A 13898-nucleotide genomic window follows, 5' to 3' on the forward strand; every position below is an offset into this window, starting at 1 on the left:
GCGACGAGGAAAGATGCAGCGCAAACAAGTTGATGTTAACTGCAGCAAAAACAGTTTATAAACTGTATTATTATATAAGTGGGGTTGTAGAGGTGGATCAGTGTCGAGGTAAACTGTGATATGACGGCATGTACATTTATTCATCTATGACACAGAGAATCTCACCTGTGCATGTGTGTCTGCTTCCCTCCTCGACTGTCAGACTGTCTGTTTACACATACTTCTATTTCTGTAAAAAGGTTTCTAGTTTCACATGAAGTGCTTGATCAACAAGTAAAAATAATAATGATAATATGGAGAAGAAGAATTGCGTGATTCTGTTATCACAAAATGAAAACAGAAGAGTGTGACTGCAAAAGCTTAAAAATAAAAATTACGACATAGTTTTCCTCCCTTTGTCATTTCTTCTTTTCCCTTTATTTTACTTTAATTAATCTAATGATTTATTTATAAAATTATCATCCACAGTCCTTTACAGCACAATGAAAAAGATGATTTAAAAACTTAATTCAAATTCATTTAGACTTTTTTCAGTCCACACTCAGAGACACATGAGACCCTAAAAAAGAGGCTGGATCATGGGGAGTACCACCAGTTGGTCCAGGAGCTTCTCCTCCATCATGGACGTTTACAGGCAGATTTTAGGATGACTCAGGGGCAGTTTGACAACCTGCTGTCTATCATCAGGCCGTATAGCTCTGGGTATCCAGCAACCACTACCACCAGTTTCTCCTCCATTGGTTACCAAATGATAGTGCTTTTCAGCTCTGAGTTGAGGTTTTTTCAACTTGTTCAGAGCGCTCCAGCAAAAACGCTAGGTGCCCAGAGCGCAGAAACTCAAAGCGCGTAGCAAAAAGAGCGAGCAAAAAGTTTCATTCTCATTAAAACTATTAAACTTTTACAAAAAGCCGCCTCCAGCTGCTGAAACACTTTCTGTGTGTTGGACGTAACGTCATTTGTGGGCGCTTATTTCAAGGATATCATATGAAACGTTCTGAGGACACGTTGCCCTTATGACTGTGTGCTAACATGCATGTATCAACTGGTCATATGATCAAATGGAGACGTGACATTTGACATCATCAACATACATATTACCCAGAAATCCTCACTGCACAGCTGTACAGGTGTAATTAAATCATTTTTATAGTTTATATATTCCATAGTGTATGTGGAATATGAATTTAATCTGTTGTAGATTTCTACTGACTGTTACACAGATGTGTTTGTGTTTTTGAGCACAGATATAACAAATGGCTCCATTTTTAATTTGCTCACATTATTTTGTTCCTCTGTGAACACAGGTTGATTTAAAATAAATGCATTATTATTATGATTTATTATTATTTCTGAGGTGGCAACCTGAATTACTCTGTGCCCCCCCCCACACACACACACTCACACTCCCAGCCACTCTGTCTGTCTGTACGGCCCTGGATCCAGCAGATTCCACTCTGTGTTGTTAGATGGGCGGGAGGGAGGAGTGTGTGTGTGTGTGTGTTGGGGGGTGGGGGGTCTCTGGTCTCGGGGGGCAGGAGGCTTTATAAGAGGCTGAGTCTGCAGCGGTGTCGTTGGGTTCGAACCTGCAGCTGCTGCGCGTCACGAGTGGAAACATAAGCGTGGATTTTATTTTTGTCGGTGACTCCTGTCCGGTTCCCTCTCCGCGCGCCCCGGTGATCCTCCCACACATGTGGAGGTAACCTCAGAGTTTGACAGCCACTGTCTCTCCGGTGGTGACGGCAGCGCACCGGCGGGCAGCCAGCTCCGTGCGCCCGGAGGAGACGCGGCCAGCATGCTGTGCGCCTGGCAGGACTCGTGGAACATGACGGACACAAACTGCAGCGACGGGTTCAACTTGACGCATCAGCCGCAGCCCGGCGCCACCGCCGCCACCATCATCGGGAGGAGGAACGACACCGACCCGTTCGGACGGAACGAGGAGGTGGCCAAACTCGAGATCACCGTCCTGAGCCTCGCCTTCGTCGCGGCAGTGGTGGGCAACGTGAGCGTGCTGCTGGCCATGTACAAGACCCGGCGGAAACCGTCGCGCATGCACCTGTTCATGAAGCACCTGAGCCTCGCGGACCTGGTGGTGGCCGTGTTCCAGGTGCTGCCGCAGCTCTGCTGGGAGATCACCTTCCGCTTCTACGGCCCGGACTTCCTGTGCCGCATCGTGAAACACCTGCAGGTGCTCGGCATGTTCGCCTCCACCTACATGATGGTGATGATGACCCTGGACCGCTACATCGCCATCTGCCACCCGCTGCAGACGCTCCAGCAGCCGAACCAGCGCGCGCACATCATGATCGGCTCCACGTGGGCGTGCAGCCTGGTGCTCAGCACCCCGCAGTACTTCATCTTCTCCCTGAGCGAGGTGCACCCCGGCTCGGGCGTCCACGACTGCTGGGCTCACTTCATGGAGCCGTGGGGGCTGCGCGCCTACGTCACCTGGATGACGGCCGGGATCTTCCTCGTGCCCGTGGCCGTGCTCGTGTTCTGCTACGGACTCATCTGCCGCACCATCTGGAGGAACCTGAAATATAAGACCCGGACGAGGAGGACGGTGGCGGAGGCCAACAGGAGCGGGATGCTGGGCCGGAGCTCCGTGAGCAGCGTCAGCACCATCTCGCGCGCAAAATTACGCACGGTGAAGATGACTTTCGTGATCGTGCTGGCGTACGTGGTGTGCTGGGCGCCTTTCTTCACCGTGCAGATGTGGTCAGTGTGGGACAAGACCTTCTCCTGGCACGGTGAGTCGCACTCCACAGACTCCACACAGAGTCACTCCGATATTAGAAATAACCAGAAACACTCTCAGGCAGGAGTCCGCATTGTTCCGGACTCTCATTAAAATGCAGCACTTCACTGTAAAAATTGAAAAATTAAAAATTAAAATCTGTGAAGAAACAATAAAATAACCGATCTGAGGCCTGAAGACAGACAAGTCTGACAATAATTCCTTCTTATCTCATCCATCCACCTGGTTGGAAATTAGTGGAAGATATTTCGGATTATATTTTTATTTTAGACATCATGATACTTTTATTTGATCCGAACACATTTAATAAAATCAATAAAATCAATTAAAGTTTCTGCCTTTAAATGAACTTTTCATTCTAGACTGATGTCAGTTTTAGATGTTTGCTTTATAAATGAACTAAAATCAATACGAGTCATATAAATAAAATCCTCAGACTCTCATCTATAATCTGTCTCTGATCATTTAAAGAAAATTAGAAAATGTCACAACCTACATCACTGTAGTGTGTTTATTAACTATTTAATTAAATTGTAATTGTTGAAACAGTGCAGATGTGTTGACTTTAATTCCAGCGTCCAGCTGTGAATAAATGTTTCCTCACAGCTGATCATAACAATCTGTGAAATCTGCACATTTCACTGTTCATGCTGAGATTTTCAAAGTAAAAGCATGTGTTGTATGTCACTGACCACAAGACTAAAAATACTGTAGTACAAACCGAGATATAAACTTTATCTTATATGAAGTTTCACAATTTATTTTAAGAAGTTGGTCAAAGCTAAAACATTTTTAATAAGGCGAAATTTAAATAAATAAGTTGGAACATCTGAAATAGTTTGACCACTAAATATCAACACAACTTTTGGATAAATATTAAGTTGATTCAACTTAAGTTTTTTAGGTCAAATCAAATCACGTGAGTTGAACTGAACGAACTGAGTTTGTCAGAATATAAAAGGCTCATAGGATTTACTTGATAATCTCAGTTGGAACAACTTAAAAACTGTGTGCAAATTGTTACTTTAATCTTTTTAAGTTGGAGCAGTGGATTATTTTTGAGTCGTGTTTACTTTAGTGATCCCTCACTCTTCCTCTCGTGCTCATCATCTTTGGTTGTTAACATTTAATTACCAGCTGATGTAAACGTCCTCAGCTCTAAACCAAAGTATCAGACACATTAAATTATGACCTGATGATGGCGCTAGCTGAAAAGTCAGAGGAGTTATTAAGTTTCACTGAAACATCATCCAGCCAAAACCTCCAACGCTTCTCACTAAAATATTTACACTTCTTCCAAACTATGAATTAAAAACCAGGTGTGAGATCACTCTGCAAAAGGGGGAGTAGAAAATATTACATAAACTCTCTTAATTAAAAGCCAAATATCTGCAGTCTAATGTTTATCTTATCATCATTTCTCTGTTATAATTAATTTTACTAAATCATGGTTTGTCCAGCGTTTAAAGAAATCTGTTTTTTACTATTTCAATTTTTATTATAATAAATCGTGTTTTTTATCTGCACTCTGGGGCACATCAGTCAAACTACTGTTGGTTTATTCATTTTGAGAATGTTTTTAATCTGTTTTTCATTTACTTGTATCCATTAACGTTTCATAAAACTATAAAATGTGGCAGTGAGGTCGTTCACAGTGAAGAAGAGGAAATATTTCAGTTTCATGAGTCCAAACTTTCCCAAAGATTAAATTAATATTCCGTTTTTCATTGGAGTGTGACATGTGCAGTCAGTGTGCTGTTCATATGATGGAGGTGAGGACATAAAGTGAGAACCAGCCTGAAGGAGCTGCTGCTGCTCAGCCACCTGCACAATTTCATTACACTGACTCATGAGCGTCGAGCTGCTGCTCCCAGGCACCAGATTCATTTTCAGATGAACAAGTTTCATCCTTCTTTTTTTTGGGCAGAAAAACTGTCAGAACTGAAGATGCTGTAAAGCATCTTAAAACCAAAGATATTAAAGGTACAGAGTCGTGCTGTGGCTGTCTGCAGACTGTGTTCAGTGAGGGGGGGAGTCGACCAATCAGCAGCCAGACGGGAACATGAATGAGCTGTGTGTGTACCTAACAACCAATCACTGATCCCTGCTGTTTGTCCAGGAAACTCCTCCTGCGTTTTCATCCTCCTTCATTTAACGATTTATTTTCTCAAAATACACAAAACAGTTTATCCCCGAGCAGAGTCCTGAACGGGTCACTGTTTCCTCTCCTGTGTTTATGAATGAAGGCGCTTTCACACCGCCGCATGGGAACTCGCCACCTACAGTTATTTCAATGAGGGGAAGCAGTTTCCAACACAGAGATATGAAGCAGTTGACGCCCACATGCACGTGCACAGATCTTGCTGTGCTGTGCAGAGTTCACCATGCTGAACTTCTGGCGGTTGCCACCTGGCTTTGGCTGATCAATAAGCATCAGGACAACCAGAGGAAAAACATGTCCACCAAACTTTGGACGCTAACTAGCTCACACTTCTGCAAGTGTTCACTGAAGCATCGGCCTGACATCACAGCCGTGGACTGTAACAGCAGAAGCTGTTTCTAAAAACACTTTGCATTTAGGGTGAACACTGCTGCAGGTCAGTGGTCGTCAGGGCAGTTACTATGCAGTTGTGTGAAAGCAGCTTTAACAACAGATGAAAAAAACAAGTTCTGGCATGTGAGGTTTATATTTTCAGGATCATTTTCAAAGTGTTTGCTGCTATACTCATTTTGGCCACAAGGGGCTGACGTGCACTACGAGCCCATGTTCTTTTAACCTGGTCTCACTCTGACTCTGAAGTCATCGAAATCACGTCGGCATGATTTGGTTCTGGGCAGTATGGCCTAAAATCAATATCACGGTATAATTTGGGGGGGATGCGGTGACGGAATGATATCGCGGTATCTTCTTCTCTCTCTTTTTTTTTTTTTTTTTAAATAAAACAATTTAAAAAGCCATACAAGTCTAGGATGGAAACTATTTATCGTCAGAAATAAAACAGTTGCTAATCCATCTATTACTGTGTATAAAACATTATACAGTATGTATAAACGTTAGAGGGAGGCCGCTCCCGGGCCCCCTTCTCCCATGGGCCTGGGTTTGGGAGGGTCAGCCAGGCCACCTCCATCACGTAGTGAGGGAGGTGCGTGAGGCAGGCCGTTTTTTTTTTAACCCAACCACGTGTGTAAATTGTTGAAGGAAAAAAAAAAAACGTCAATTCACGATGTTTTCTTTAGTGTATAATCAGCTGAAAATAAGAATCATGATGAGCTGTTTATATCTACACAGGCAGCAGGTCCTCGTCGACAGAGATCACCATGTTGCACCGCCATGTTCTACAGTAGCCCAGAGCAGACAAACCAAACACTGACTCTAGATAGAGACATCTGCATTTACGTTACAGCATCACATCTAGATGCCTCGAAATCCTACATACTAAACCTTTAAACCACTTCAGCCTCTTGAATTACGACAAACACTTTGAAAAATAGTTATAAAAAAAAAAAATCATACCAAAACTTTTTTCACCCTTTCTTTAAGGGTGAAAAAAATTAAATAATAATAATAAAAAAAAAATAAAAAAGATAAAATTTGAAAAAAAAAAAAAATCAGATAAAAAAAGTAACTGATAAAACTTATTTTTTCCACTTGTAAAAACTTTTCTTGCTCTCATGTTTCAGAGATGACCTGCTTCAGTCATGAACTGAAAGTGAGACTCAGAAAATGGATGACCAGAATTTATTTTCTCACGTGGCTCTCAGGGCTTCCGTAGAAAAGTCTTTTATGAGGACTAACTGATGTGTTTATCAAACGTGACGCTGCCTCTGATCGTGACTCTGACTGGAGTTACTGCTGTGTAAACTTCTCCGAATCCAATAAAGACCAGAAACTCTGACACTAACCAGTACCAGCTTCCACAAAGGCCTGAATACCAGACAGAGAAGAGTTTTAACCAGCGGTCACTTTAGAAACTAGTTCTCAGATGAAACTGGAATGAGGCCTTTACAGTATTCTGAAGGTACATTTTTTATACGAGCAGCACAGAGATGTGTTTGAGGATCGTCTGTCAGCAGCTGATTTCTGTAACAGCGTCAAATCTTCATGGTCCAAAGTGAAACTGTGCTGATTACAGGCTCACACAGGGCCTGAGTGGAGGATAAACATTTAGGGGGCAGGTCAGTGACTCAGAGCTACAGCACGACTCCCTCCAGAGAAAGAGTAAACACCTCAGATAAGTTGTTGACACGTTGGAGCGTGCCTCATGAATCTATGTGTGTGTTTCCCTGCAGACTCTGAGAACACCACGGTGACGCTCACCGCCCTGCTGGCCAGCCTCAACAGCTGCTGTAACCCCTGGATCTACATGATCTTCAGCGGTCACCTCCTCTCTGACTTCGCCAGCAGCCTGCCGTGCTGGCGCTCGCTGAGGGGAAAGTTAGGCCACCAGGATTCTGACAGCAGCATCCGCCGCACCACGCTGCTGTCCCGCCTGCAGGGCCCGCGTCTCTCTGAGCCGTTCAGAGACCTCAACCCTCCTCCCAAAAACTGTCCACAGGTCCCATCTGCGTCTTGACCGCTGGGAACACTGCTGTGTGTCCGATTGGCTAAAATGACACAGAAAACATGAGCTGGTCTCAATCTGCTGGTTCATAGCAGCGACGGAAGGTATGACCTCATCTGAGGGTGCGGTCACGCCTGCAGCTTGTTTTCTTTGGTCCGATCCAGAGTGGAAACGTTTACTCTGTGGCAAATATTTGCTGTTTGTTTCTTAAGCTGTTGGAAAAGAGCTCTAATCACTCTCAGTCTGCAGGGTCAGAGAATTCAGGGGTTAAACAGAAACAAATCCACTCACTTTAAACTCAAGTGTTTTCCAGCCTGGATCCTCTCCTCACATGTTTCTGTGTTTAAGAGACTGATGGGAACAAAAACGCTTGAAACTGGTCCAGTGCAGTGATGTCAGTGTTGGTTCATTATGCTTTCAATAGTCCGACACCCATCAGCTGCTAACTAACCAGCTAAAATGATGTGAAATACCAGACAAATGTCCATTTAGTGCAGCGCTCCACTGACTCACTGACCAGCGTCGCATTTCAAAATTCTATCTATTTAGACGTGGCGACAATTTGATGTTTTGTGATGTAAATGTTTTGCCCAGCTAGCTGTGTTAACATGAAAACGTAGTGCCCAGTGCCCACCCTCCAGTCTCTACTGGTTAGCTAACGTTAGCCTTGAACACTATGCACTCACGCAGCCGGGTTGGGTGGGAGCTAGCTAGCAGCGCCACAGCAATACCAACCATGATGGTATTGCTGCAGAAACATGAGCCCCTTTTACACTGCCAGATTTTCGGCGAATGTTGGGCCGTTTTGCCGGCAAGCTGCGAGCGTTTAGACACACAGAGCCGGATTGGCGAGTTGATCCGAGGTGCCCAATTTTCCACCTCGTAGGGTAGACATATTGGTGGATCCTTTAGTTGAGCTACACGTTTTGTTACTTGCTCACGCCCCCCATTGCCCCGAAAAAGACACATTCTGTATGAACAAAAGTAGGCAGGCGGCATTTTGCTGCACTCCCCGATTTTGTTTTTATACTGCCAATGCTGAAAAAACACTGATTGGGCTTTCCTGCAAATTTGCACAACTCCTGTCTAAACAGGGCTGTGGTGCTCACCCTCCAGTCTCCCCCCGGGTCGCCCCGATGAGTAAGCAGCTTCATTTTGATTCACAAACCCTCTTTAGTATTGTCAACTCTGTTAGCACAACGAGCTGTGCTAACACTGCTAATGGTGCTAACAGAGTTTTTTCACAGCCTATTTTAGGATTTCGCGGGCAGTGTGGACCAGACGTTAGAATAACAATCTGAGCCTATCAGTGACAAAAACAAACCCTGTTAGTGGACGGACACTGACGGTGTGAACAGAGTGGTTACATTACAGCCTGTTTCACTGCTGCAGCCTCATCAGTCACTGAGACACAGGAACATGGCGAACAGAGTGCAGGCTGAAACATACTGACGGCAATCTTTATCTGTTATTAGCATGGTGGTCTTGTCTGCACTCTTTGCTGTAGTTGAGCTTCTTTAGAACTGAGATTCATTTCGTGACGCATGAGGAAACTGCTGCTTTCATATGTCAACATTCTCTTTATACCCATGAACCCTGGTGCTGTCGGGCTGTTTCCTGTGGATTTTCAGATTACAGTCAGTGAGTAAACTTTGTAAAAAGGAGCCAACCTCTCCCACATTCTGACCACAGAGCTAGTTATGAAAATGATGTGGATGTGACGACTGACGGGACCAAGTCAGAGCCGCTCTGTTCCCGTCTGGGTCGGCCAGTGTTGACGGCCTGCAGATAAAATCAGACACTGTTTGATATTTAAAGAGTCTAATCTGAAGTCTTTAGGTTCAGTCGCTGCAGGTCGTTTTCATAAAGATTATTTTAAACATGTTTGGTATTTGATATCACCATCATACATCAAGCTATCCAAATATATTTCTCTAAGTTTAAGGGATTACACACATGCACAGAAATGATTTACAGCAGAGTTGCTACACTTTTTAAAAGGTACTGGGGCTGCAGCTCATGGCTCTTCTCCCGATCAATTAATCAGAGTTATTTTTGTAATTATTGATTAATGGTTCGGTCTATAAAACGTCAGAAATGTAAGCAGAGAGATTTTCCAAAAACAAAGTTTACATTCTCAAATCCTTTGTTTTGTCCAACCTTCAATCAGAAACCCGAAAGATGCTCAGTTTACTGTCAGAGAAGACAAAGGCAACCAAATATTTATAGTAGACGAGCTGGAAACAAGGAATTCTGGGTAAGCCTCTTTAAAAAACAACTTTAACAACAAACTAGAGTCACTGCCCCGCAGTTATATCTCTGTGGAGCCATGACAGCTGACTTCACACACAGAAGATCTGACCAAATGTCTCCCCTTCTGTTCCTGAGAACATGATGATGTCACAGTCAGGCTGACCTTTGACCATTATTTTATCCTGTTAGACATTTGTGTCAAGTTTGGTCAGAAAGTGGATGAATTCTTCAGTTATGGCCAAAAACATGTTTATGAGGTCACACTGACCTTTGACCCCCAAATTCTAGTCCATTCATTCTTGAATAAAAGTGGACGTTTGTGCCAAATTTGATTAAACTCCTGCAAGACCTCCTTCAGATATTGCATTCATAAGAATGAGATGGATGCAAGTTCAAAGTGCCCTTGACCTTTGACCACTAAAACATAATCAGTTTATCGTGGGTCAAACTGAACGTTTGTGCCAAATTTAAAGAAATTCACTCGATGTGTTTTTCAGATTTCACGTTCACAAGAATGAGACAGAGGAGGTCGCGGTGATCTTTGACCACCAAATTCTAATCAGCTCATCGTTGAGTCCAAGTGGACGTTTGTGCCAAAGTTGAAGGAATTCCTTGAAGGTGCTTTTAAGATTTTATGTTCACAAGAAAGGGACAGAAAACCTGAAAACACGATGCCTCCGTCCGTGGCTATCGCCAGTGCCGAGGCATAAAAATGCTTTCTAACAATTTCACTCTGAAATGTTCGAAGATTTTATTATTATTATTTTATTATTTTCTATCAGCTCTAAAACGTGCAGAGTCTCCTCTGTTTCCACGTCACAGTGTTACAGTTCAGTTTGTGATTAAATGTCCTGGACTGTTTTTATTTTTACAGTCGTACAAAGTTATACTGAAGTTAATGTGAGCTGATTCACATCGTGTAGATTATTATCAGCTGATCACTGTGGCTTTAAATGGAGGTGAATAATAAAGAAAACTAATTTAATGTTTAATAAAGTTCGTTAAAGGTTGTTCAACTGCACTTTGTTTAACAGAAACAGCATAAACCCTGTGAACACACACACACATACTCCTCAGAGACTCATTCCCAGCTGTGTTGTTGTTGCTGTAAAGATGTTTTATCACTGTAATGTTTTCTGTCATCTATATATTGTTGTAAAATATGTGCTGCACATGTTGTAAATAAAAATAAATGTTCTGTATCCTCACATGACTGTGACTGTGCTCTGTTTGCACACACAGAAACACAAATTAGGAAGTGTCCACGCTCAGCAGTCAGACAGGAGTCAGGTTAATCTCCAGGGCTGGTACCTGCGGTTATTCCACAGGCTAGTTAATAACATGTTGGGCGGGAAATCCAAAGTGTGGGATCATTCTGAGAAGGTGAAGGACGAACCCAAGGTGATATGTAAACTCATCTTCATTGGTCGACTACAAACATGACGTATCATCTGAAACATGGAAGTAGCTACATGCCCATTAGCCCACAGCGTCATTAACAGGCGGCTCGCTCAGTGTGTTAGCTCACCGTTGTTAGTCAGTGACGTCAGTACGTATTCTGCATCCCTGATGCGTCATGACTTCACTATTCAAGGAAACACAAATTTGCAGACAATTACGTTGTAGTTTAAGATTCATAAAATACACCAGAATTCACATATATGTAGGACCATATGTTTTTTCCTCTGATAATGCTGCACTGTGATAATGTGACTGTGCCACTGATGGATACTGTATTAACTCAGTCACTCCTCAGTGATGACTTGATGTTTTACTGTCCAGGGGAACTATTTTTGCAAACAGGTGCACAGACAGACTGCAGATGGTGCTCATGCACCTGCCCCTTTGCCCTCTGACGAGATAAGTGCCCTTTTTGCGAGACATTTATTTTCTATTTCTTTTTCTAATTATTAGTATTAAAGTATTTTAGTTTTTAAATTTGGCCCATGGCATCAGCTCTCCATTAAAAGCATGTTATAACACCTGACAACCACATTTGAGTTTTAATTCTGCCAGACCACAGAGCCCCTCCCTCAACAAGTCACAGTCACCACAGTTAACACACTTAAATTGAGCACCCTGCAGAGCAGCATCACGTCTCTCTGTGACCTGTCTTCATGGACAACCAGGTGACAATAGTGTTTGTCCTCAGCCTTGGTATTGTTTGTTACTGATGTGAGATTAAACCACTTTTAAAACATCTCATACAGCCAGTCTAATTAAGGCAGAACCCACCATTAGCTAAACAACAAGCTAGTCTGGCGTCAAACCACACCGTCTCCCTCCAACTCTCTGATTCCAGTTCACCAACTGCCCGGTGTTTGCTTTCTTACTTCTACATGTCTTTAAAAACCAAAACTCAAATCAAAATAATGTTTACATCTTCCACACCACGACTCTGATAATTCATTTAAATAAATCTGACATGCAGTTTGGTGCTGCACACGTCTTGTGCCACAAGCGTAGAGAAGGAGGAGAGGAGTGTAAAGCTGCAGGCGTCTGCTCTCTGGGATTCTTTAGGAGTATTTAAAGCATATTTAGAGGACAGTTGGGAAAGTAACAACAAGATGAAATATACAATAAGTCTTGTGTTTAAGGCCTGAAGAAAAGAACCATGTTGAATTTGAATTTGATGTCAGTGAACCAAACATCCCCCAAAAAGACTCTTTTCTCTTCAGCCCTATGTGAACTTCATACTGAAGAACTCTGAGGTGTTGGTGTGTGTCAGAGCTTCTTCTCTGCACATACAGAACTATTTAACCTCGCTGCAGAACACGCTCCCTCATTTATACCCAGTAAAACACGTGTCGACTCAGCAGAGAACATGAAATAAGACACGTTGATCTAATAAATATTTGACTGCAGTACAGAAAGCCTGCGAGTGTTACTGCATTATATTATATTTTTATTCTCATTTGTCACCTGCCATCTGAATTTTGTTTTCCTTTACATGAATTAAGACATTTCCACCAGAAATTGATGCAGATAATTCCACCAGAATGCAGGAAATGAATTGTTTGAGGCTCAGAATTTCCTGAAGGAGGATCCAGAGACTCCCCAACTTAACATGTGTTCCTGACAATGTTCAAACCAAATGGCATATGAGCATTAAAATGTAAGCAAGCAAAAGATGTTACTGTATATAACTTTATATTTCCAATTAATTGTTATGAGAGAGGTGCACGGAACTGTCACGCAAGATGATGAGTTCCTGTTTTGTTCAAAGCAGAGCTGCAGCTTTCTTGCTAAATGTGAATCACAATGTTTTTCCCCCCAAGAATTGAGACCACGATTCTCTCACACGACTCTTATATTATCAACACAAACAAGCCTGCCCACACACTCCCCAAAGTTGGCACAGAGTAGACACAAGAGCTGCACTCAGTGCCCGACTCTCAGCAGAAAACCGCTCGCTGCTCCAATCTGCTGGATCCACCATGGAGACGGCAGCGTGCTTTTTAAGGGAATGGGAGGAAACACTCTGACTGGCTGAGTTCATGATACACCCAAAACACACCTTTGCTTAATCAAGAGACTAAATACAACCCTGCTGCCCCTTCAGCTTTACTCAGTGCCCAGATTATGCACCATTAAACTAACTGTAGCTGCACTTTAGACCGTGAGATATTCATCAGTTAAACAGTTACAGGGTCCTTGGCTGCGTCTGTCTGCTGGTTGCTGCTCAGCAGGGTGTGTACGGGGGCTGTGAGAGTGAACCAGGGGTGTCCTTTATAAAACAGTGCATAGGATCCATACTAAAAATGTATGTACGGGCAGAAGCCAAAAAATGGCTTTTATTTGACAGTGTCTACAATCAGTCTTCCAACTCACCATCTGTGCCGCCAATTTCCTGTTTCCAAAATGTCTGTGAGCACGGGGTCAAAGTTTCTCCCATCAAGTCTGTTTTTACAGATCACAACTTCACCGTGGGAAGTGGTGTACGCCTCTTTCAGGCCTCGCGTTTATAAGTGAGACCCCAGAACAGTGAAGTTGTGGGTTAGCAGATAAACAAAGAGCTGAAACTCTCCATAAAGCTCCATGAAGCTGAGCTGCAGTTTCAGCTGATCATCCATTACTACAAACACAGCTTTGACACTGTCCTATCATTTTACTAGAGAACCACACGACAGGATCCTTCCTTTGTTACTTACAGTGAAAACTGGAGCTGCTGAGAACAAAGATGTCTTCCATCTGGATGCAGATGTACTTTATTCTGTATATCTGTGATGCCTCCGTCTCATCGAGGGGCTTCAACTGTCGAGCCTCGATCTGACTGAAATGAAAATAAAAAGCTGTCAGTGCTGTGATCACACATTTCATCCTGA

General features: G+C 43.1%; 1 protein-coding gene across 1 annotated transcript; it reads left to right on the top strand.

Annotated features, from left to right (window-relative positions):
* Nucleotides 1-1586: 1586 nt before the first annotated feature.
* Nucleotides 1587-10774, top strand: LOC125883236 (arg8-vasotocin receptor-like). Its single transcript, XM_049567478.1, has 2 exons — nucleotides 1587-2750; nucleotides 7049-10774. The coding sequence occupies exons 1-2, from the start codon at nucleotides 1793-1795 to the stop codon at nucleotides 7330-7332; spliced, it is 1242 nt and encodes a 413-aa protein (XP_049423435.1). The 5' UTR covers nucleotides 1587-1792; the 3' UTR covers nucleotides 7333-10774.
* Nucleotides 10775-13898: the final 3124 nt, after the last annotated feature.

The sequence above is a fragment of the Epinephelus fuscoguttatus genome, linkage group LG22, assembly GCF_011397635.1.
Source record: "Epinephelus fuscoguttatus linkage group LG22, E.fuscoguttatus.final_Chr_v1".
Lineage (NCBI taxonomy): Eukaryota > Metazoa > Chordata > Actinopteri > Perciformes > Serranidae > Epinephelus > Epinephelus fuscoguttatus.

Bases quoted from the DNA above. Each gene is read 5' to 3' on its own strand.
- LOC125883236 (XM_049567478.1), top strand. From the start codon at position 1,793: ATGCTGTGCGCCTGGCAGGACTCGTGGAACATGACGGACACAAACTGC. The intron at 2,751-7,048 runs GTGAGTCGCACT...GTTTCCCTGCAG, and splicing joins CAAGACCTTCTCCTGGCACG to ACTCTGAGAACACCACGGTG.